Here is a 21,297-nt window from a genome sequence, read left to right as displayed (position 1 = left end):
CGATAATCTTGTATAATTAAGTGTATTTAGTGAAATTTGCTGATGAAGTCACAGTTTTTAGATTTAAAAAGTGTGTAAAAAATAGTGCAACATAAATTAAGCATACATGTGTTAAATATGGCACCCAAAATCTTGTTTATTCATTGTAATTTTTAGAATTAATCAGATAATTAATCGGTAGTATTATTTTTTTCTGCCAAAAATTGTCATCAGCTTAAAAAAAATAACTGAACTTAAAAAAAATTAAACTATTGTAACATCATGTTTAATATTCTACCTTAAGAGTCCTTTCTCACTACCACTGCTGATATGATTGAATTTTTTTTTTAAATCATGCATTCAATACAAAGAATATGTAATACCATAATGAACCCTTTAATTGCCTGCTCAGCCATACTGTTTTTCACAAGTTTTTATTTATTTTTTTGGTGGATTAGTTTAAGGGTTTCTGCTCTTAGTTTTATTCAGCCAATTACAGAATTAATTGTACACTTTTATCAAAAAAATATTTTTTTAATAATCAATTCATGACTGTTTTTTTTAACTCTAATGAATCAAATTTTATATAAAACCTGTACGAAGGGTTTTAAGAATAAAAAAAAAACTAAAACATAAAAAAAGATTTATTTAAAGAACATTTATGCAGCGCTTTTATCACAGTGCCGAAGAACTCCTTTGTTTGGAGCATGCATCAATTTTTCTTAAACCCGATAAACAACGTCTGGCCTTCTCACGTTTAGCAGTGTGTTTTACAGACATCTCATGCTGTGCAGTGACAAGAAATCTTCTGACGTTCTGCCTATTGTTTTTTTTGTTTTCATTTGTTATTTTTGTTTTGTTTTTTTTGTTTGTTTTTTTTTTTAATTGTAAAGAGTCTTTGTGGACACCCTGGGAACATGTCTGTCTCTGTAACTATTCCAAACAGGTACAAAGCAAGCAAGTGTCAAGTGAACTGCACTCGTTGTTAAAGTTGCTGTAAAGTCTTTGTAAGCCAGTGGTAAAAGTGTTAGCAGCCCCAGCCAACAATGCGCATTCATTGATTTTGAAGGTTTAATGTTAAATGCCTTAAGGCGAAAAAATCAAATCTTTGTTCATGCTGAGCTTGGACTCACTAGTCTACACTTTTATTTAGTGTTTAATTTGAAGCTGTGCCACTCTGCAAAGTGGCCCCATTAGTTTGGTAGAACCGGGACTAAGGGGGTCTCGAACAATTTTAATTTGTAACAGCTGGGGGCATGTCGTTGATCATTGGTCTCAGTCACGTACTGTATTCACTTGACTTTCTCTTCAGATGCTGCACTCCACAAACCTGAGCCGCTCTCAGAAGCCACTGAGATGGAGTACCTGAGGAAGGTGCTGTTTGAGTACATGATGGGACGAGAAACAAAAGTACTATTTTACTTTTTTTGTTTTTCTCCTTCTTAGATCATTGTGCATATACAGTTCACTGAATTTTAGCCCATCCCCGCAAAATATTGCTGGAATGAATTGTTGCCACTAAAGAAGTAGTTCAAGTATTTCCTTGTTTTCTCATTGCTGGAGTATGGTTTGTTATATTTTATGGCTCTATAAAAAAAATAAAAATAATTGAAATAAACAAAACACAACCGTGGAAGCTATAAAATGTAGCGATTAGGGGAAAAAAAAATCCCAAGAATGGATACAAACTTCCTCATAAACTTTGATTTGTTCTCATGTTTCATTTATTGTGGTAAGGAAGTTCCCATCCTGGTGAAAACTGGTTATTCGATTACCAAAAAGAAACTGAAGATACTATCTTTTGACAAGACATTTTTATGACTCGACCACAACAATACTTTACAAATAAAAAAAAAAGGCTTAAGTGTGTCTGTCTGCCATTATTACTTTTAACCCAAAGCATGAGGAAAAAAAATGTCAGTGTGTATCTTACTTTCCATTTTATGTACGGGAGACAAATGTAGTTTTGACTTTATTGGAACATTACCTAATGACACAAGAGGCTGCACACAATGTGGCAACATCTTAATTGCCATTGATCCCTCTAATTAACAGTGCTGTTGACATGGTCCTAAAGTCAGCGGGATTTTCCCAGCAGTTTCCAGAGAACCCATGTTTATAGCAGCATGGTAGCCTTCCTTGTGTGCAGGATGTCCTGGAGGCAGACTGTGAGCACATGTGTGTTGCATGACGCACACATTTAAAGAACCACTGCCTTTGTTTTTTGTTAGCGAAGCAGTTGGGTTTCTCTATGCAACAACCCTGTTCTTGATTATCCCCGTGTTTATGGCTTAGTGCATGCACCCTGGCAGATAGGCCTGGTGTTGATTATGCACGTAAAGATTTTTTTTCCTTCTCACTTAATCATTTCTGAAATATCTTCCTTTTTTTTTAATTGGTTGAGGGCATCACATGGACATTTTGTCCTGTTGAATTGTGGTAAAAGTATGTTACTACAATGCTATAAAAAAGGAAAAATATACATGTTCTGATGACATCATAAAACGATTGATTGTGTTCAACTTTTATTTTGGTGTCACTCACAGACAATGGCCAAAGTGATAACGTCCATGCTCAAGTTTCCTCCAGACCAGGCTCAAAAGGTTTTGGACAAGGAAGAGTCCAAAGCAATGGTAGGAGTATTCTTAGATTTTTCTTTTTACTTCGACTGTTGATGTTACTAATTTGCATAGGATATGAATAAGTTATGTAGAAAGGAATTAGAGCACAGCTCTTCTGCCAAGTCAGGATAAAATGTTGGTCCCCACTGATTAATTGGGCAGACGATCATGGCCCTTCACACATTGCCCCCCTATGGTAAAACAGAATAAATCTCATCTTTTGTAAACGTTCATATCCGTAAGTTATATATTTTGTGCGTTAGGTTAAGTGTGTTTCAGATTTCCCTCATTGTGAGTGGTCAGTGAACACCTCTCCAGTTTAAAGTTGAATGCGCTCAAAGCAGTTGTTTTTCCTTTTTCCTCAATGTGGTTCGAGTAAAATTTACCATAAATACTCAAAGTTGAGCAGCGTCAGTGTTTCACCAAGTTTATGATTTTGTGTATATGCCAAAAGACTGCATTTAATCAATGAGTCAAATGGAATACCTTTTCATGTTCTCTTAACACTGCACTCTTAATTGAATAGGCTGGAGACATCATAACTTTTACATGATCCTCTCGGTTTTTAGTAATATTACTGTGTGTGAAGGAGGATGAACTCAGACAGCGGTTCAGTCTGCTTGCTTCTTTTACTGAAAATAATGCCCTAACAACCTCCGCTAACGCGAGCTGCTGTTAGCGGCAATAGGTCCTGGCTGCTAACAGCCAACTGACATCCCCCCTCTAGCTCGTCGCATTATGGTAGTTATTGCAAGTAAGAATACGGCTGATATGAAAATGCACATATTGTTCAATTTTTTAAAGTTACCGTTTATAGGATGCCCCCATACTCTTGGCTAAATTGCTTCAAAATTGAAGCATATATAGCATTTCAAAATTTCAAACGGGGTGTTATAAAAACTTTAATTGAAAAAAATAATTTCTAACTGAAACACAGATGTATAAATTGAAGAATTTACTTGGCGATTAAGGTTTTTTTTTTTTTTTTCCTCCTCCCAATGAAAACTCTCGGTATAAGGCACACTGTCAGCATTTGAGAAAATTGCACCTTTATTGTGCAAAATTAGGATTTATTTATTTATTTAATCAGATATATTTTTCGCCGTCCTTGAGTGTGAGGATTTCTTTAAAAATACATTAGAGGTTCAAGATGTGAGTGTAGAGGTCATATTTATGTATTTATTTTTCCCAGAGATAGAGTTGTAGCAAATAGACGTGAAGCTTTGTTGTTTCTGTTGTTACAGAATACAATGTAAATACTGTGTAGACACTCCATGTTTTTTTTCTCTGCAGCATTGGTTGAGCGTCTGATGCTTTGAGATGAAAATCATCATACTGCTGCTGCTGCTGAAGGGGAAGACTGCCAAGGATTAGATTAAACTTCTCTCTGCGTTACTTACGTGTTTGTGTATGTATGTGTGTATGGGTGGCTACACACTGAGATTTTAGTGTGCTTTGTATAGTTTGGAATGTGTGAGTAACACTACAAGTATGAGGGAATTCAACCACAAATCTTCCATAAATCTGCATTTTATTTGAGATTGTGTGCTTTAGAATGTATGCGTTTTATTCCTTGTCTTTATACAGACTGGCGTGTGCAATAAATGGTACTGTCATTACATATCGAGGGCGACACATTTGATTTATAGCTTTTCTTGTGCTGCACTGTCTGTTTCACTTCCTCTGCAAACCTGTAAGCGACCCTTTACCTCTGCCCTCACTACATATTTAAGTTAGCCGTCTCTTGACTCATTTCTTCCCAAAGCTTTGTATTCCATCCCTGACCCAAACGACACTGTAATTTGTATTAAAATGAAAATTGTACCATAGGGCTCTATATAACTTGCTATACGTTTTCTGTATAACAAATTAAATCTTATTTACGGAATACCCTCTCTGCCTGAGCTTATCTATTTTGTATATCAACTGAAGTTTGTTGTCCTTGAGAGAATATGGCATTGGTTTTCATCTTTCAATACAACCACTCACAGCAGGGAGCAAATTTACTGCAGGGCATAAATGAACCCATAAACATTTATAGCAGCCATACGCTGAAAAGAATTAGACCCCAAACACCTGCACATTATTCTGGCCTGATTTCACTTAAGTAGAACAGGAATGCATGCTTATATATGTACTCTATACTGCATATAGCCATCTACTTACTTAACAGTGTTAAGAATTTTCTCCGTAAGTTTTAATTGGGTAGAAGGAGTGGAGCTCTCCTGGATGCTGTGGAGCATGAAAGTGTTAAAATGAATGGGCCACATAAACCAGCACTTTTTTCTCTAATATGTATGTGTGTGTATATATATATATATATATATATATATATATATATATATATATATATATATATATATATATATATATATATATATATATATATATATATATATATATATGCTCTAATTTTGATTTGAATGTAATGCAACAAATGTTTGTTCACTATGTTGCTTTCAAATGTAAAGGTGAAGTATTTAATATTTACTGTGGAGTGTTTGGGAAGGTACATACATTTTATGGCTTGCTAACAGGAAGCTGTTTTCGCGCCTTGTTTTGACTAGTGTTCCTGTGGGGTTTTCCACAGGGATGGAGGCAAGGCGTCTGTCTGCTAGTTATAGAACATTACGATTGTTTTTTAAAGACGTTTTTCATCGTTTAACTTTTGATTTCTTCTTCCAAATACGATTAACTTGGTACGTTCAATCAACTGTTTGCCGTGCCCAACCATGTATTATACAGGAATTTTTGTTTGTTATATACAGGCTGTATCTCATGAAGAAAAATCCCTCTTCTCGTATTGTGAAAGGGTTTGCACTCATTGTCAATATATAACCGTTAGAGGGCGGCAATGCGCTCTCAACGCATTGCCAAAGGAAAGCACGACCTTTCAAAATTCACGTTTGAATCAATGTTTTTTGCAACCCCGACCATCCACATTATTCCTCGCATTGCCTTTTCAAAGTAAAACGGATGGCGACGGGCTCACTGCCGTTACATTTATCAAACACATGTGCTTTTACTTTGTTAAAACCTTTGACCACTTCCTAGCCCGCCTCTGCTACTTCACGTGAGTTTGATGTTGGACGACCGCGTTTAACTGTCTGTCAGAGCGCAGCAACTTTATCAGATGGACTCAGAATGGAGAGAAGCTGACGTCCCGTTATTCTGTCTACTGTTTACTTTCCTCCGCGAAGCTTCTCTTCATGCCATTGCGACACACGTCCTAGAATAGAGCGGGAAAAAGCTTCACTTTATTTTGATAACTGGTTGACCCGCGTACAAGCGACTTATCCTGGTTGTTTTTCCTTCCCGCTTGGACACATTTACTGCGTAATTACGCACAATACGCGAAAGGGAATGGCTCCACGTCGCAGACAAAAAACGGGATTACAAACAATTTTGCACGTGTGCCTCTGTATTTCAGTGGTTTTCTCTTACAATATAGACTTGGAACATCCTTTGGTGTTCCGTGGACCTAATTCTAGTTTTTTTGGCTACTCTGTGCTGGAGCATTATCATGACAACACGCGCTGGTGAGTTCCATTTGACACTTTTCCTGCTTTTTTTTCGTAATTACATTTCAGTAGCTCAACTTCAGGTGAAAGTAAGAGGGACAAATAGCACGTATTAAACCGTTTTGTTAATCTTTTACCGCATGTTTAACCCACTGAATAAGACTGTTGAACGGTGAACGGGGTGCTTTTTATACTAACTTGACCATTTCTTATTGTCTCCCTCGCCTGATGTATTCAGGGTCATAGTAGGGGCTCCGAGGGCCAACTCAACGTATAGTAGTTCTGTGCACGCTCCTGGTGCTGTGTTCAAGTGCAGAGTCCACAACAACCCTGAGCGCCGCTGCACTGAGATGGACCTGGGAAGAGGTCAGTCAAGCTTGTAGAATCCACGCCACAGCCATGTGTTAAGTTGAGACAACATGCTTTCTCAAATGAAAACTCCTCAAACACATGCTCACCTTCCAAAATCTACATAAACGCCCCCAAACATCTGTTTTATTTTAACAGAATAACACAGCCCTTTACTAGTCTTTTCTCTTTAGTGCATAACTCGTAACATTCACATGACACGAGAAGCTTCTGTGTGCAGAGGTTTTCTCACTACTTGCCTGGATAAACATGATTTATTCCCCGGCTAATATTTCCTGTGCTTATGAGCCAAAAAAGCTGAGCTTCTACCACCCACCGTGCACCTTCATTTTTCTGTTCTTGTGCTGGAAAACGCCAGGGTGCATGCATGGCTTTGATATAATCTGTGCGTCACCAAAAACACATGCTGATTTACAGGAAGTATTGTCTTGAGCATTTCAGACATAAAAGTGTCAAAATGTGACTAACCTACCCCCCTTAGCTTTATTTGGAACTAGTTTTGATATATTTATGAGAAAATGTGTTTGGCAGACAGAAATCATTGCAACACGTCTTTTTTTTTATTTATATAAGCATTTGGTAAGATTTATTAAACCAAAACCAATATGAACATATATTTTATCGTGTTAAAAAAAACATTCAGTGTCATGCATTCATCTTATTGCAATGCAATTAAACCTCCAAAGACTTTCAAGATGTCCATTTTCAATTTGAAAACTGTTTTACACTGGTAATCTATTGATTAGAATTAATTGGCCCTAGGTGCTCTCAGGGTCAACTCTTCCTATAGTATTTCTTGATAGTTTACATACCGCTGAAGTATAAGGAAAACAAATGTACCATTTGTGTCCAAAATAGTGGTATTATTACTCATATTAGCCATTTTGCTTCATTTTAGCACCTAGTTTGTAAAGTTAGCTTGTGAATGCTACATTTAATTGGTCAATGGTATTAATCTTTTTTTTTCCCCAAGCAGCCAAACATTCATTTGTCTTTACAAATTTGATTTCCTGTTTTGTTTAACATTACACCTTTTTTGTTTAGACGACATCCTTCTTCACATCAAAACATCAAAGAAAAAGCAAAACATTCTTAAGTAGATTACTATTTGGACAATTCTGAATATTTGTCAACAATAGTGATTTTAAATTCGGTGGTTTAAACCTCTACTTTTCTTTGTTTTTTAGGCCAATTTGTCTTGAGATTACACTGCACTTATTATTATCTTAGTTTGCAGCTGTACAGCTACTTAGCGACCACATTTCAACAAACAACTTGCTTGTTTTTCAAGCAACAGGATATTGTTTGCCAAGCTGACAGGACAAGACACAAGAATCTGACAATAGCGGACACGTTTTTTCCTGCAAGACCTTCGTTGTCTGGATGTTGTGACGTATGCAAAATGTTGTCATTGTCCATCAGGAAATAAGCCCCGAGAGTCGTGTGGGAAGACGTGCCAAGGGGACAGAGATGACGAGTGGATGGGAGTAAGCCTGGCACGTCAAAACAGAGCCGACGGCAAAGTACTGGTAAGTTGATTAATGAGAACTGGACATGATTAGAGCAACATCATTGTTTCAAAAAATAGTCCCACCATGTGGTTTCACATCACTTCTTGGTATTTTCTCTCATTAAGACAATAGTTGCCTTCTATAAGTTGCTTATTACATGCCTGGGGCGTTTTAGTTCTATTAATTTTTATTTATATACAGTGGCACTGAATTATAACTAGTAACATCATGGGACTTTTTGTTATATGGCGTACTTTATGTAAGACTGGTTCTCATGTAATGAAGAGACCGAACTAGATATTCACATAGAGGAAAAAGAGAGAAATTTGTATTCTAATGGTGAGACTTCTATATTTTAGTCAGCAAGGACTTGATTTGGAAACAAAAGGTGCCACAGATATCAGAGGAAAAACACTGCACACAAAAATTTGGAAATCAGGACTGTTTTGGAGAGTCACCTTTTGATGTTTTAAATATTTATTTTCATTTTTATGTTTATGCGGGATTCTTTATATGAGAAGTATTATTTCACATACGCATTGGTGTATATTTTCTTTCAAATTCAGCTCATTGTTTAAAAAAGTTATTGTGACAATGTATTGTAAAAAAATTGCGATAATTTGGTGGTAGAAAGTTGATCAAAATTAATTAATTAATTCATCATTCATTCATCATTCATTCATTCATCCATTTACAATATGCACAGTTAACTGAACCAATCAATTGCAGTGGCCTGGTCAAAGACAAAATGCCAAGGCTTTTTTTTTATGGGGTGGGGGGGGCAGTCTAGCCCTGCTTTCATTCTTTTATAAATATGTGAACAGTGGACATCAGGCCCTCTAAATCAGAGGTCCCCAACCGCAAATTCGCAACCTGGTACCGGTCCGTGGATCGACTGGCACCGGGCCTCACGCAAAATAATGTTTTGTAACTGATTTAGTTGATCCTTTTACATTTATAGATCTGTGCTTTGTATGGCTTGATCTTTGTTTTTTTGGCGCCACTGTTGATATGAGATTTTGTAGTGAGGAAGGATAGCGTGGCTTCAGTTGAGAACACTGTCAGACAAACGTTGTTCTGTTTGTCTGTGAAATCTGCTTCTTCAAGCCCCCTCCCCACCCTAAATAAAAATCACAAGCGTTGACCGGTCTGCGGTGATAAAGAAGTTGGGGACCCCTGCTCTAAATCATTGTGTTTTATTTTTTCAAAACATATACAATGAAAGGAGCTGATTGGCCTTGATTGCAGTTGGCTTTAACGCCTCCCACAGTGGTGCAGGCCTCCATCTCGCAGATCCGCCCATCTCTTCTTGTTAGTGAAGTTACCAAAATTGGGTCTAATCTGTCTTTGTGCACAAATACGCCACACACCACTCTGAATTTGTGGAGGTTGTGAAAATAGAGCCCAAAGTGTCTTAATTGGCTCTGTAACTGCTCTGAGATGTTAACATTCCAATTAGGGGAGCAAGGACTGCCAAAAGAAAATAATTCAGCTTCTACTACAGATAAGCAAAAGCAAAAGATGGGTTAAGCAGGTTTGTGTAGGCTTCAATCCCTTTCCCCCGCTTTCAGTTGATAGTCCAAACAGGCAAAAATGGCCTTTAATAGGCACACATTTTTCTATTTTTAAGTCCTAAACAGGCAAGATATTGCCGGATTTTGTGGATGTAGATTTTTTGTATTTTAGAGTGTAAGCAATGGCTGTTATGGACGCTTTCGACCGTTTTACCTGTTTAGACTATTGGCCGAAAACAGCCGCTGTGCCCAGTAAAGTGTTAATTGACCTCAAAGCCCCTCTTGTAATGGGCGGCAAGGGAATCATATCAGTCAAGCAGGACAGGGTTAAAGCGAGTTTTAAAATCATTGTGAGTCACTCAAATTTACAGTAAATAGTCAGTGATTCAAACACCCTCCTGGCTGCCTTTCACCTCAAGAGACGAAAAATTAAAGGAATTCAGGATTTTTCCCGGGCTTGTTCAACCTTTAAAAAGATATTTTTAGACACACCGAGGGAATCTCTTTGACCGTCATTTGCATCAAACTATTATGCCTGACTCCAATGTCAGGAATGTTAGTGAGAAGTTACACAGCCTTTGGCTGTAATGTGTTGCAGCTGTCTTTCTTGATAGGTATATGATAAAAGAAAGGTGCTGACTATTCAAAGGCCATGTGTAGCTAAACTGATCGAAAGACCATTTCAACAATTTTTTTCTCTCACCATCCTACTGAGGTCATGTTGAAACACATCAGGGGGGAATTGGCTGCTTGGCAGATGTTGGCAGACAATATGCTCTGGTGACAGGTTCATTGGAGACTCTTTTAAACTGTGATTTTGATTGTGAGTACAGTGTAAATGAGCGTTTGCCTGTACGTGCTATGGCCATACAATCTCATAACCCAAAGTTAGCCGGATAAGGCTCCAGCTCACTTGTTCGGCCGACGGGGGGCATATCATGGAAATTGCTAGTGACACATGAGAATGCAAGTCGAGATGCAGTACGAAAGAGCTGAAATGGGTGACCAAACCCAAACCCATCCTCATTCTAGCTTTCTCTCTCTCTCTCTCTCTCTCTCTCTCTCTCTCTCTCTCTCTCTCTCTCTCTCTCTCGCTCTCTCTCTCTCTCTTTCTCTCGCTCACTCACTCACTCACTCACTCACTCTCTCACTCACTCACTCACTCACTCACTCACTCATTCCTGTGTTTATAGCGTTCTGCCTTTTACAGTGCATCTGATCTAGTCAACCGCCATACGTCTGTGACCCAAATGATGAACAAGTAATATAGGAAATGAATGAATGGTTATTGCAAGTTTGAGCAAAAATATATGCCTAAAATATTGACACAGTAATTTTTAATACAATCAACCTTTTATACTGTTCATAAAGTGTCCATTACATTGCATTGCATTTATCTGAATGGAAAAAAAAATAGATCCATACTGTACATACTGGAAGCAATGGGACCGAGTTAACTCCACAAAATGAAGAGGAATCAATACAGTTTCATGGACCAAATATTAGAATTCAGGTTGTAAATGTAGGTGAGTGCTTCTGATGGTATTGATATCCGCAGATAAGGTCTTGCTGGACCTATCGCCCAGCCACTGGCAATCATAAGTTGTGACTTTGCAGCTCCCTCAATATTATACAGTAGACAGCATAAGTAGTGTAAGCGATCCTGTGTTATCGCAGTAGTGAACGAGACGTTATTCTGCATTTTACAAGCCAGTGTATCATACAAATGACTCTTATGTTGTTTTAGGGTCAAATTCTTGTTGCTTTAGGCTTTTGTATTCCTTCACTTTGATACAATTCCTCCTCACTGCATTTTCATTGTTGTAAGGGCTGAATTGAGTTATGCACCCTGCAGAGTAGAACTGCTGCCTTCATTGAAGAAGGTTCCACATCCTCTGAGACCTACTGACTCCAGCTCAGCGCGAGAGCGTCTTGTGCAAATACAATGCTGTCAAGGTCAATCTGCTTTCTGTATACACATTAAACAAGTAAAAGTAGTGTTTTGTTTCCTGCAGGCCTGTGCCCACCGTTGGAAAAACGTCTACTACGACTCGGAGCATATCCTCCCGCACGGATACTGCTCCATCATCCCGCCGAATCTCCAGGGCAGAACGCAGCCCCTCATCCCATGTTATGAAGGTACAGTAGACCACTTGACGTGGAAGAATTTCTGATTTTGTCTCTGTTGTGCCCTACCCTTCCTCACCATAGCCCAGCATCATTTTTGCAGCATCATTTTACTCAATGCATAAAGCACAGACAGTTATATGAATTGGAACCTCTAAAAGCAAATACAATCAGTTGCTGACATCCAACATCTGATTCTATTGCATCGGTTTCCCCCAGGTCTAACCATTGCTAGATATTTTTCTTAAGCTGTAAAGCCAATTGGCTTTAATAATTGTGTTGTACAATTCAAATAAAGAAAGAAAACAGGTAGGTTTGTGAAGCACTGTTACCGACTGGTGTGCCCTAGATATTGCTGGAATTCATATTATGTACAGTACTTTCATTTAGCTATCTGCTAGTTACATAGTATCAACTTGTTGAAATTGAAACATGCTTGTAATTGGTATTTGCTCTTTATTCGTGCTCAAAGGCAGATATTTTTCTGCCAAGCAATAATTTCCATTTAATGTTCTATGTTGCCGTCACCCTTTACGACTGTCAACGCTGGCTCTTTTCCTTGGTGGCATCACAAAAAATGCAGGGGAAAAAAAAGGCCAAAAACAGTAAAACAGAGTTAATGTGTCAGTTTCATATGATGATGGATTGGAATGTTGTTGCACTTTTGAGGCATATTCTTTCAGAAATCTTAAGTTGAACTTCAAATTTGATCACTTCTGGATCTTACAGCTCAGAAGTGCTAGTATTTATTTTGATGTGATTTATGTAGGGAATAGAGACCCACGGGCATTGTATATGTTTATTTTAAAAACACCTCAGTCATCTAGGGGACCCAACTTGTTTACTACTTGTGCAATTCCATTTGACTCAAGTGGTGTGCATGCATGGATTCATCACAGAGCCGCACATCTGCTTTTGAGCCTCTGAAAACAGGTAGCGTGAGGTGTGATCTCCCTCCGCAAGTCCAACAAAAATTCACTTACAAAGTTGAAAGTGTTTGTTGATTTGGTCAGTCCTCAATTGTGATATGATAGCCCCTACCCTCTATTCTGAAAGATTTTACTCCATGATGTTCACTTCCTTGCATAACTTCCAGTCTGCAGTGGACTTGCGTTTTGTGTCGTATTCAACTTACTGCGCATTTTACGCTGATCCAAGTTGGGCTTTTTTTGTAACCTGAGAGCGTCCCCCCTCAAAGTGAGTGGTCTCGTTGGATGTTGCATGGCTCCTTTCTGCCTACGCGCTGCTCCCCCCGATTCCTCTTGGATGTGACCAGCTTCTTGACTAGCTCCATATGGAATGCTGAGAGAGAGAAAACTGCAGTAAATGTTGGATCAAGCACACAGTGAAATAATTTGTGGTTTGTTTGTGTGTGTGTGTGTGTGTGTGTGTGTGTGTGTGTGTGTGTGTGTGCGTGTGTGTGTGTCCAGATTATAAGCAGAAGTATGGGGAAGAGCACGGCTCCTGCCAAGCTGGGATAGCGGGAGTTTTCAGAGAGGTCAGTAACAGTGCTTGTTCATCTTCTTAATCTCTTTAACGCATACAATAAACAAATGATGTTTATTAAATGTTTCCATCCTGCATAATTTATATGACTCTTCAACTAATTGCTCTGCTCAAAGCATTTTATTTGAACACTGCAAGAGTCTTTTATTTTTTTTACTTCTTGACATTGTGGGATCATGAGAGAGAACTGTACTTGTAAGATGGATAGTACGCCATTCATGTTGCCTGATAACTGCAATCTTATGTTTTCATTGGCTGCTGCGGCCGCTCTTCGCCTCTGGGGGTGCTTCCCCCAGATAAAATGATTAAGAAAACACAAGTTTCCCTTTTCTGTATATAGCGGGGATGCACGACTGATGGATGACATCATCCACCTTTGCACAATAGCTTTTTGTACCGCACTCTATGCTTAAACAGCCTGCGTGAAGCCCAAGTGAGCGGAACAGATGAGGTCCAATAGAGTTTTCTTTGAAATGTGCTGTAGAGGTTTGAAAATGTGTGCGTATAACGTGGTGAACGTTAAACTGTGACCGACATTAGGTTTTCGATACATTTGCAATGCGATTATTTCCCGATGGTGCTCAGAAGCAGCAAGTCTGAAATTGCAGTCATAATCAATTTAGTCAGTGGTGATGACAGACTTGTCTTTGTTTGGAATTAATGTGACTTCCTTGGAGAAGAAAATGTGATGTTTGAAATGATCTTACTACAGTAAGATACTAGAAGTACAACTGATTGAAGCTGTCATTTTTAACTTTCACGAAAAATACTGAACACATTCAGTTCCGTAGACCTCATTACAGATTAATTTGTGAATATGCATTACATAGATCAAACTTTTTACTTATAATTATTTGGCAATTGACAAACAAACAACACCATCATTCCTCCTGATCTCTCCTGATGGTCAAAACTAAGAATCGCAGCAAGCAATAGGTCTCAATTGCAGCAGAAAGTAAATTATTAGAACTGCAAGTGTGAAAGAAAATAAAAGACTGTAGCCACTGTTGTTTGTGTGTACAAATGTTTTGATCTGCCACAATAACGCAATGTATGTTTTTTTTTAAATGGTTGAGGGTTTTCTCAGAAATTTCTAGGTTAGACTATTTTAGATTAGATTTAATTAAAGATTTTAATTAATTACTCAGTTTTTCAAATCTCTTGACATCACTATTTTAAATGAATAATGGATTTAATAGTGAGATTTAACTACAACCAAGTAAGCGAAAAGCATCACTACTAATGAACAAATCTTATTCATGTGAATGATTATTGCGCGCCCCAGGAAATTGTCCTACTAGTGAGATCAAACACAGTACATGGACCTCATGCCATGTATTAAGAATATCAACCACTCAAATGGCATTCCTGTCCATTTTTCTGTTTTTTTTTCAAATGAATAGAGTGTTTTAAATGGGAGAAGTGAAATCATCAAACACTTCAACCTACAAAGGATCACTGTTGAGTTTTTTAGTCTTTTGAATGACAATCCACCCCCCACCAACAAGCCCTCTCTCCTGAAAGAATGTATGGAATTCCTTGAATAGATGTCCAACTGTTAAATCTCGGCCTCATCTGCACCGAGATCCATGGGCTCACCGGTCGCCAGATGTTTGGCATCTGTGACTGATTCCGATGAATGTGTGCGCGTGCGTGTGTGTGTGACAAGCCTACCATAAAGTGGTGTCGTAGTTGACACAAAATAGCAGGATGCTTTTTTTGTCAAGAGAAACACCGGGAGTAAAGATTCTACGTGCGGTCATTCTTGTTCATTCACCGGGTCACCGCTACAATGGCATCAAAATGTCACAGTGCAAAACAGCCTACAGCTGTCAATTTTGCACAGGCTCCGCATTCTCCGTCACACTTTTTGACCTCCGATTGGGCGGTTTAGCAGCGGATAGCGAACAAGCGTCTGTGGCCTTTGGTTAACCAAAATTTCACCCTGCAGCACTTGTAATTCACGGGAGAGAGAAATATGTGAATGAACGCGGTGGGGGTTCTTTTTTTAGGAGCTGGTGGTGATGGGGGCCCCTGGGTCTTACTACTGGACCGGGACAATTAAGGTTTACAACCTGACGTCTGACACATTCTACAGTCTAAACAAAGATGATGTTGACTCCCACAGATACAGCTACCTTGGTGAGAGGCTGTTAGTATGAATTAGTGTGGAATATAAAAGCCCAAATAGAGTCAGCTGAACTTAACTTGTGTGTGCAGGCTATGCTGTGACTGCTGGACACTTCTCCTCACCTAATGTGATTGACATAGCTGCGGGGGCTCCTCAGCACAACGGCAGCGGGAAGGTTGTGACCTCATCTTTCTGCTGTATTTTCTAGCTGTTGCCTATCGCATCACTGATCATGTTTTTTTGTTTTTTGTCTTTTTTTTTTTCCCCCGTCAGGTTTACATTTTCAAAATTGATGGAATGACTTTGGTGAAGAGTTTTCAAGCGTCAGGAAAAATGGTATGGCTTCATATTTAGTTAAAGTGCACACACTGATAGTCCTGTTTTAAATTATCGTGCGGAGGTTACCGTCTGCCTGAGGGGCCATGACATGAATTTATGTGATGCAGTTAAGACAATCTAATTTTATTTTAAACTGCAATGTTTGGATCTTTATTTAAGTGAAGTAGCTAATATTTTCCATACAGGAAACCAAAGATATGGTGGCTGTTACGAGCAAACGCACTGCAACCGCAGAATGCAATAAACTGGAATGAAGCAAACAAACAAACAAAAACAAAACACCTGCCCAAAAAACCCCCCAAAAAAACGAAGAACAAAGCTGCAATCACAAGAACAAAGTAAAAGCAAATTTACAGCAAATCAAGGACAGTTTTTCAAATCAAGATATTTAGAGAGCGAGAAGAGCAAGAGAGAAAATGGGTTTGGTCTCCCTGTTCAGCTCTTTCTGTCTAAATCTCTTACCTTTCATTCTCATATAATATGTCACGAGTAATTTCGCCAATATGATACAGTGAAAGTAGTAGTTGCACTAAAATATCATCAAGATAGGGTTAGACCCCACCTTTAACCTTTCTTAATCTCTGTACCGCTGTATGCCTATAATTTCAGTATATGCCTGGGGCATGGATTCCAGTTGAGACTTACTGACTCCAGGCTTCGTTGTGTTAGGTTGTTTGCAAATTTACAACGCAAAACAAACACAACAATCCTTGCAAATTTACACTTCGCCCCATAGTCAGGGCAGCATGACTGACAACTAGTGGTAGAAGAAGTGCACAGCACTTAAACATTGAAGGGTACAAATTACAAATGTATATAGGGGTACCTGTATTACATTGTAGAAATTACTCGTACCATGAGAAGAATTGGAATAAAACATTTCAGCAAGAAAGAGGGGAAGAGGGAGACCAAACCCATCCTGATTCTCTCTCTCTCTCTCTATTTTCTATAACTACATTTGCTTACTTGTGATTGTAACTGACCGTTCAATCCCCCCAGTGGCATCACTTCTGTTGTGTGGTGTCAGCTTGCAACATGATTATTCATTGCAGCTGTTTTCATCTTGGTTGCATTTGTTTTCTTTGAAGTCTGCGCCCACGTCACCTTTGTGATTGCATGTTTTCTGCATTGACATTTTCTATTGCGTTTGCATTTTTGTGTGCTAATCTCAGTTTCTTTTGCACCTTTGTTTTGTTTTGAGTTTTCCATTTTGATTTTGTGATCACATTTTTTGCTGTACTTTTTGCTTTTTTTTAATTATTAGGACATTTTCCATTCAGTAAACCCCCCATTTCTGTGTCCACCATCGGCCATGTGTAGGACTCGCTTAACATTGCATTATAATTGATATCTTAATGTGCATTAAAATTGAAATTAGTTAATCAGACTAACTTGTTGAATCTTTTTATTGTAAATGACACAAAACTGTCAAAAGCATTTAAGTTATGTTGGAACTACCAATTAAAAATATTTGCCAGTCCCGCGTATATTTTACATCATGAAAATATTTCATACCTTAGCTTGAAAAAAACCCCATCTTTTTCTTATTTAACACAGCATCTTAGAGTAAATATCAAATTAAATGTATCCATTAAAATTCCCTTTAAGTCAAGGTTATGTTGAACTGTGGTATGCCTTTGATATGGATGCACCTTTACAACAGAACATTCCATCAATCAGACTGTCTGCATGTCAATGATGAAATCGACAAAAAATGTCTGTGATCTGACCCAATGCTTTGTGGCTCGGCTTGGTTCCAGATGGGCTCTTACTTTGGCTCCTCATTGTGTGCAGTTGATCTGAACAAGGACGGCCTGTCAGACCTGCTGGTGGGGGCACCCATGCATACCCAGCTACGGGATGAGGGCCGCGTAACTGTGTACCTCAGCAAGGGGAATGTAAGTGGCAACCAATAATTAGCTCATGTACTGTATACCAGCTGAAAAGATTTTAAACATTTCTAAGAAAATTAACATTGGTTCCACCCTGGGGTTACTCTGTTCACATTCAGCTTCTCTTGAAAATAATTTCCTGCAATTTGTTTTCCCTACAACAACACACAAGTTATTTTGTTTCAGAGCTCGGCATGATTCCATCATGAGCTTCCGTTTAACATCATGAGTTCTTTCTCGATGTTTTCCTCACCGCCTGTCTGCATATATTTTTTCCCCCCAGGGGGTGATGGAGGAGCAAGCTATTTTGACTGGTGACAATGCTTACAATGCCCACTTTGGAGAGTACATTTCCTCGATTGGAGACATCGATGACGATGGCTACCAAGGTCAGAGTAAAGTAATAGCGTCACTCACAATTCACTTACTGAGTGGTTCTCGGGCCCGCATAGGGCAACATGGCTCAGGTGGTGTAGTGGCCATCAAGTAATTGGTACTTGTTCTGTAACCATTTTTTTGACAGTGCATTCAAGCATGTTCATTGAATGATAACAAGGCATGCTCACAAATTTCGAGTTTCTGCAAGTGATGTAACCGATTTTCTTGACTTAAAGGCAACCGCTTGACATAAATGTAATTTAAACTGTCATTCTGGCATTTTATTATTATTTACTGTCTTTTTTGTGAGCTTTTACCTAGCTTACCTGACCTGTGACCTGGCACACACATGTGGGGACGGATTGCTGCTAGTACTTATAAATCATGTTATAACCCATCATCATTATAACCCTCTTGATAGCAAAAAGAGCCAGACTGACTGACTGAGAGTTACCATTTAATTTTAAGGAGCCTATGTAGAAATATGTTTTTTATTAAAAACGAATGCCTTGTTGGGTCATAATTACTTAATTATTGCCTGTTAGAGACACAAACATTTAGGATTTCTTCTTTGGTATGCTTCAGTGCATTGAAGCTTACATATGTCTCTCTCTGTGAAATTGTGATATGTATGGCAGTGTTATTTACTTGCCATTTCCAGCACTTGTTGTGTCCACTCTCAGAAGCCGGACGATGGTTTAGAGCCACTAACCATTAATAGTCTATTAGGACACTAGCTTGTTGTTTGTGGCCTTGTTGTGTGCTCACCAGACAGAATCACGACCATACTAAAGCCGCAGTCTGCAATTTTTGCATTTCATTCGTATATTCTCCCCTTCAGATGTGGCCATAGGAGCTCCAAAAGAAGATGATTATGGAGGAGCTATTTATATCTATCACGGAGATGCCACAGGAATCATCAGTAAATATTCCATGGTAAGACATTGCAATGAATGTGCATTAATGCATGAATAATGTACAATGCATGATGAACTTCAAATGGAAAACATATGTTCGCCATGCATGTTGCAAAACAACTCTTGAGGTAATAGAGAAATGCCATTCGAATGCGATCTAGGGAGTTAATGTTGGTCTTCCAAAGCTCTTAACTCAGCTTTGACCCACAATGCAGTTCCATGCTGAAAATCACTTGTGTTATGCCACAAGCCATTTTAGACCATGAAGCATTAATCTTAATACTGCTGAATGGCTACAACAATATCCTACCACACATTGAGATGGGTTTATGTGTAAGTAATTTCTGGTTTTTGGATTTAGTGAAAGGAGTGATATAATATTGTCATTAGGGGGAAGCTTCCGGTTCACGGCGAGCTAAGCCTAATGTTCATACCAAAAACAGAGGCTTGTCTTTATTTTTAAGTTTTTTGGGGGGTACAGATTTGCATGGTACTAAAGTATTGCTCATGTATATATGTTGTATTGTAATTTTGCATGGACAATTAACACACTGTATTGATAGGCTGCGGGGTTCTCGCGATGCAGCATTAGGCTAAGTGTAACTGCACAAATGGTCAAGTGCCTTAGTCTGGCCTTGGTAATAGGCCAGACTAAAAATAGGCTACAATTCTATTCACAGTCATGTGATATAAATGAAAAATACACTAAACATTTATTTGGCCCATCAATGCGTTTTTTTCTTAGTGAATTTGATTTGCCCCTCGTTTTGTGGAAAGACGTAAAATGTGATTTTAGGACCACTCTTTTCCAAATCTGGACATGTTTTGAAAATAATTCTTTATTAATGACTGCTCTTTGACTCAACCCCGAGTGCTTTTACATTTTTTGCTGTGGAAAAACAAACACAAAGCAAAGTGAAAGTCTGACCAGTGTTCATGTTAACTTGAACTGCATGTTTTAAATGGGTGCTATCTTGTGTTACAGAAAATAACTGGGCGTAGTGTCAATCCTGGTCTCCAGATGTTTGGACAGGCAATATCTGGCAGTGTGGATATGGACGGCAATGGATACACAGGTAGAGTCATATCAGAAGAGATGGAGGTTTTCTAGAGTTCCCCAATCATATAAATGAAAACCTCCAAAACAAAAAATGAACATTAAATATTTGTTGTTGTTCTTTTCAAAGTCACAACTTTTGACCCGTATTCTTCTACAATAGCCTCACTTAAGACTCGTGACAGAGGCATTTTGTTGACAGCATTCCTCAGACAATATTGAATCTAAGGCAGAATGACCAAGTCGCAATGTTTCCATGTTTATCAGTTTGCAGGTGTACCGAGTGATGTCATATACAGTATGCTGCTATGTTTTGTTGCAGATGTCACAGTTGGAGCTTTCATGACAGATAGTGTAGTGTTACTCAGGTGAGGAATTGTTACACTTCAGGACAATATAGGTCAAGCAGCTATGTTTTTTTTTGTTTTGTTTTTTTTTACTTACACCTTTCTCTATTCCTGTCCAATTGTGGCAAAAGGTCCCGGCCCGTTATTACAGTGGACGTCTCCATCTTCTTGCCTGTGTCCATCAACATTTCTGTTCCTCAGTGCCACGAAGGCCAGAACATAAACTGTTTTGACATCACCGTCTGCATGCGCTTCCATGGAAGACAAGTTCCTGGACAAATAAGTAAGGATGAGAGAATAACAGTCGATTTCACACAGTTCATCAGATTCCCACAAATGATTTTTAATGCTTACAGAACACTAACGTGTGCTACTTTAAACACTTAACAATTGTTTCAGATTGAGATCAACATTTTTGCACCCTGTCTGCTTTTAATTCAGCACATTATGGGAAAATAATGTTGAAAGCCAAAAAGCCCATTTGGCAATGACTGGTGCTATTGCTCAAGTAAAATTCTTGCTTTTTGACCTTTTGTTGGTCATTTAAACAGAGGGAACTTTTTAAAGAAGGATCATGTTGAGCAATTCTGCCTGGACAGGAAGGAAGTCTGTGTGCTTAGCCTTTGCTGAGCGCTTATGGTGGCGTCGAGCACTGAGGTGCTGTCCTGTTCCAGTGTTTGGGTGCGGTCTCTCCCAGTTCCCAACCCCCCAGGGAATAAGAGCTGTGTTGCATAATAACTGCATACTAGCTTGCCGGAATAAAGCCCCTCTGTTTGGCCGTCTGGCAAAGCGCATGGAAAGTGCAGCGCCATGTGTTTGGTGACGTCCACAATGAAACCTTCGCTTGCCTCCTAGAGAGTGAGTGAGCTCATGGCTCGGCCTCCACTCGATGGAGGAAACAGAAGGTTTCGGTCCTACCTGGGCGTGTTTGCCACCCCGCCCAGTGTTGCACCAGTGTAACACCCTGTGAAGCAATTACCATACTCCAAACTGAGGCTGATTCATTCACGGTATTTGCGTTTGAATGACAAGAGGCGTGTGTGTAGTTTTCTCAGAACCACTAGTCACACTTGACCTCACACTTATGA

At 38.9% G+C, this 21,297-nt stretch overlaps 2 protein-coding genes across 5 annotated transcripts in view; both read left to right on the top strand.

Moving 5' to 3' along the window:
• The window catches only part of golga4 (golgin A4), a 30,097-nt gene extending 25,607 nt beyond the window's left edge, over positions 1–4,490 (top strand). For all 4 annotated transcript variants that reach the window (XM_088421455.1, XM_088421456.1, XM_088421454.1 and 1 more), the window contains 3 exons: positions 1,292–1,389; positions 2,526–2,612; positions 3,894–4,490. In XM_088421455.1, coding sequence (XP_088277581.1) covers positions 1,292–1,389; positions 2,526–2,612; positions 3,894–3,911 — 203 coding nt within the window. In that variant the 3' untranslated portion in view covers positions 3,912–4,490. The remainder of the gene's footprint in view (positions 1–1,291; positions 1,390–2,525; positions 2,613–3,893) is intronic.
• A 1,256-nt stretch (positions 4,491–5,746) lies between these two features.
• Positions 5,747–21,297, top strand: part of itga9 (integrin, alpha 9) — a 48,213-nt gene continuing 32,662 nt past the window's right edge. Inside the window, exons 1-14 of the mRNA XM_088421757.1 lie at positions 5,747–6,139; positions 6,360–6,487; positions 7,913–8,019; positions 11,531–11,654; positions 13,073–13,140; positions 15,161–15,290; positions 15,369–15,454; positions 15,553–15,615; positions 17,379–17,516; positions 17,794–17,899; positions 18,730–18,824; positions 19,791–19,881; positions 20,185–20,230; positions 20,341–20,492. Of these exons, the coding sequence (XP_088277883.1) occupies positions 5,964–6,139; positions 6,360–6,487; positions 7,913–8,019; positions 11,531–11,654; positions 13,073–13,140; positions 15,161–15,290; positions 15,369–15,454; positions 15,553–15,615; positions 17,379–17,516; positions 17,794–17,899; positions 18,730–18,824; positions 19,791–19,881; positions 20,185–20,230; positions 20,341–20,492 (1,510 nt within the window). The 5' untranslated portion in view covers positions 5,747–5,963. The remainder of the gene's footprint in view (positions 6,140–6,359; positions 6,488–7,912; positions 8,020–11,530; positions 11,655–13,072; positions 13,141–15,160; positions 15,291–15,368; positions 15,455–15,552; positions 15,616–17,378; positions 17,517–17,793; positions 17,900–18,729; positions 18,825–19,790; positions 19,882–20,184; positions 20,231–20,340; positions 20,493–21,297) is intronic.

The sequence above is a fragment of the Hippichthys cyanospilos genome, chromosome 8 (genome assembly GCF_059441005.1).
Source record: "Hippichthys cyanospilos isolate Australia breed blue-spotted pipefish chromosome 8, RoL_Hcya_1.0, whole genome shotgun sequence".
Lineage (NCBI taxonomy): Eukaryota > Metazoa > Chordata > Actinopteri > Syngnathiformes > Syngnathidae > Hippichthys > Hippichthys cyanospilos.
This window is presented reverse-complemented; position numbering and strand designations above follow the sequence as displayed.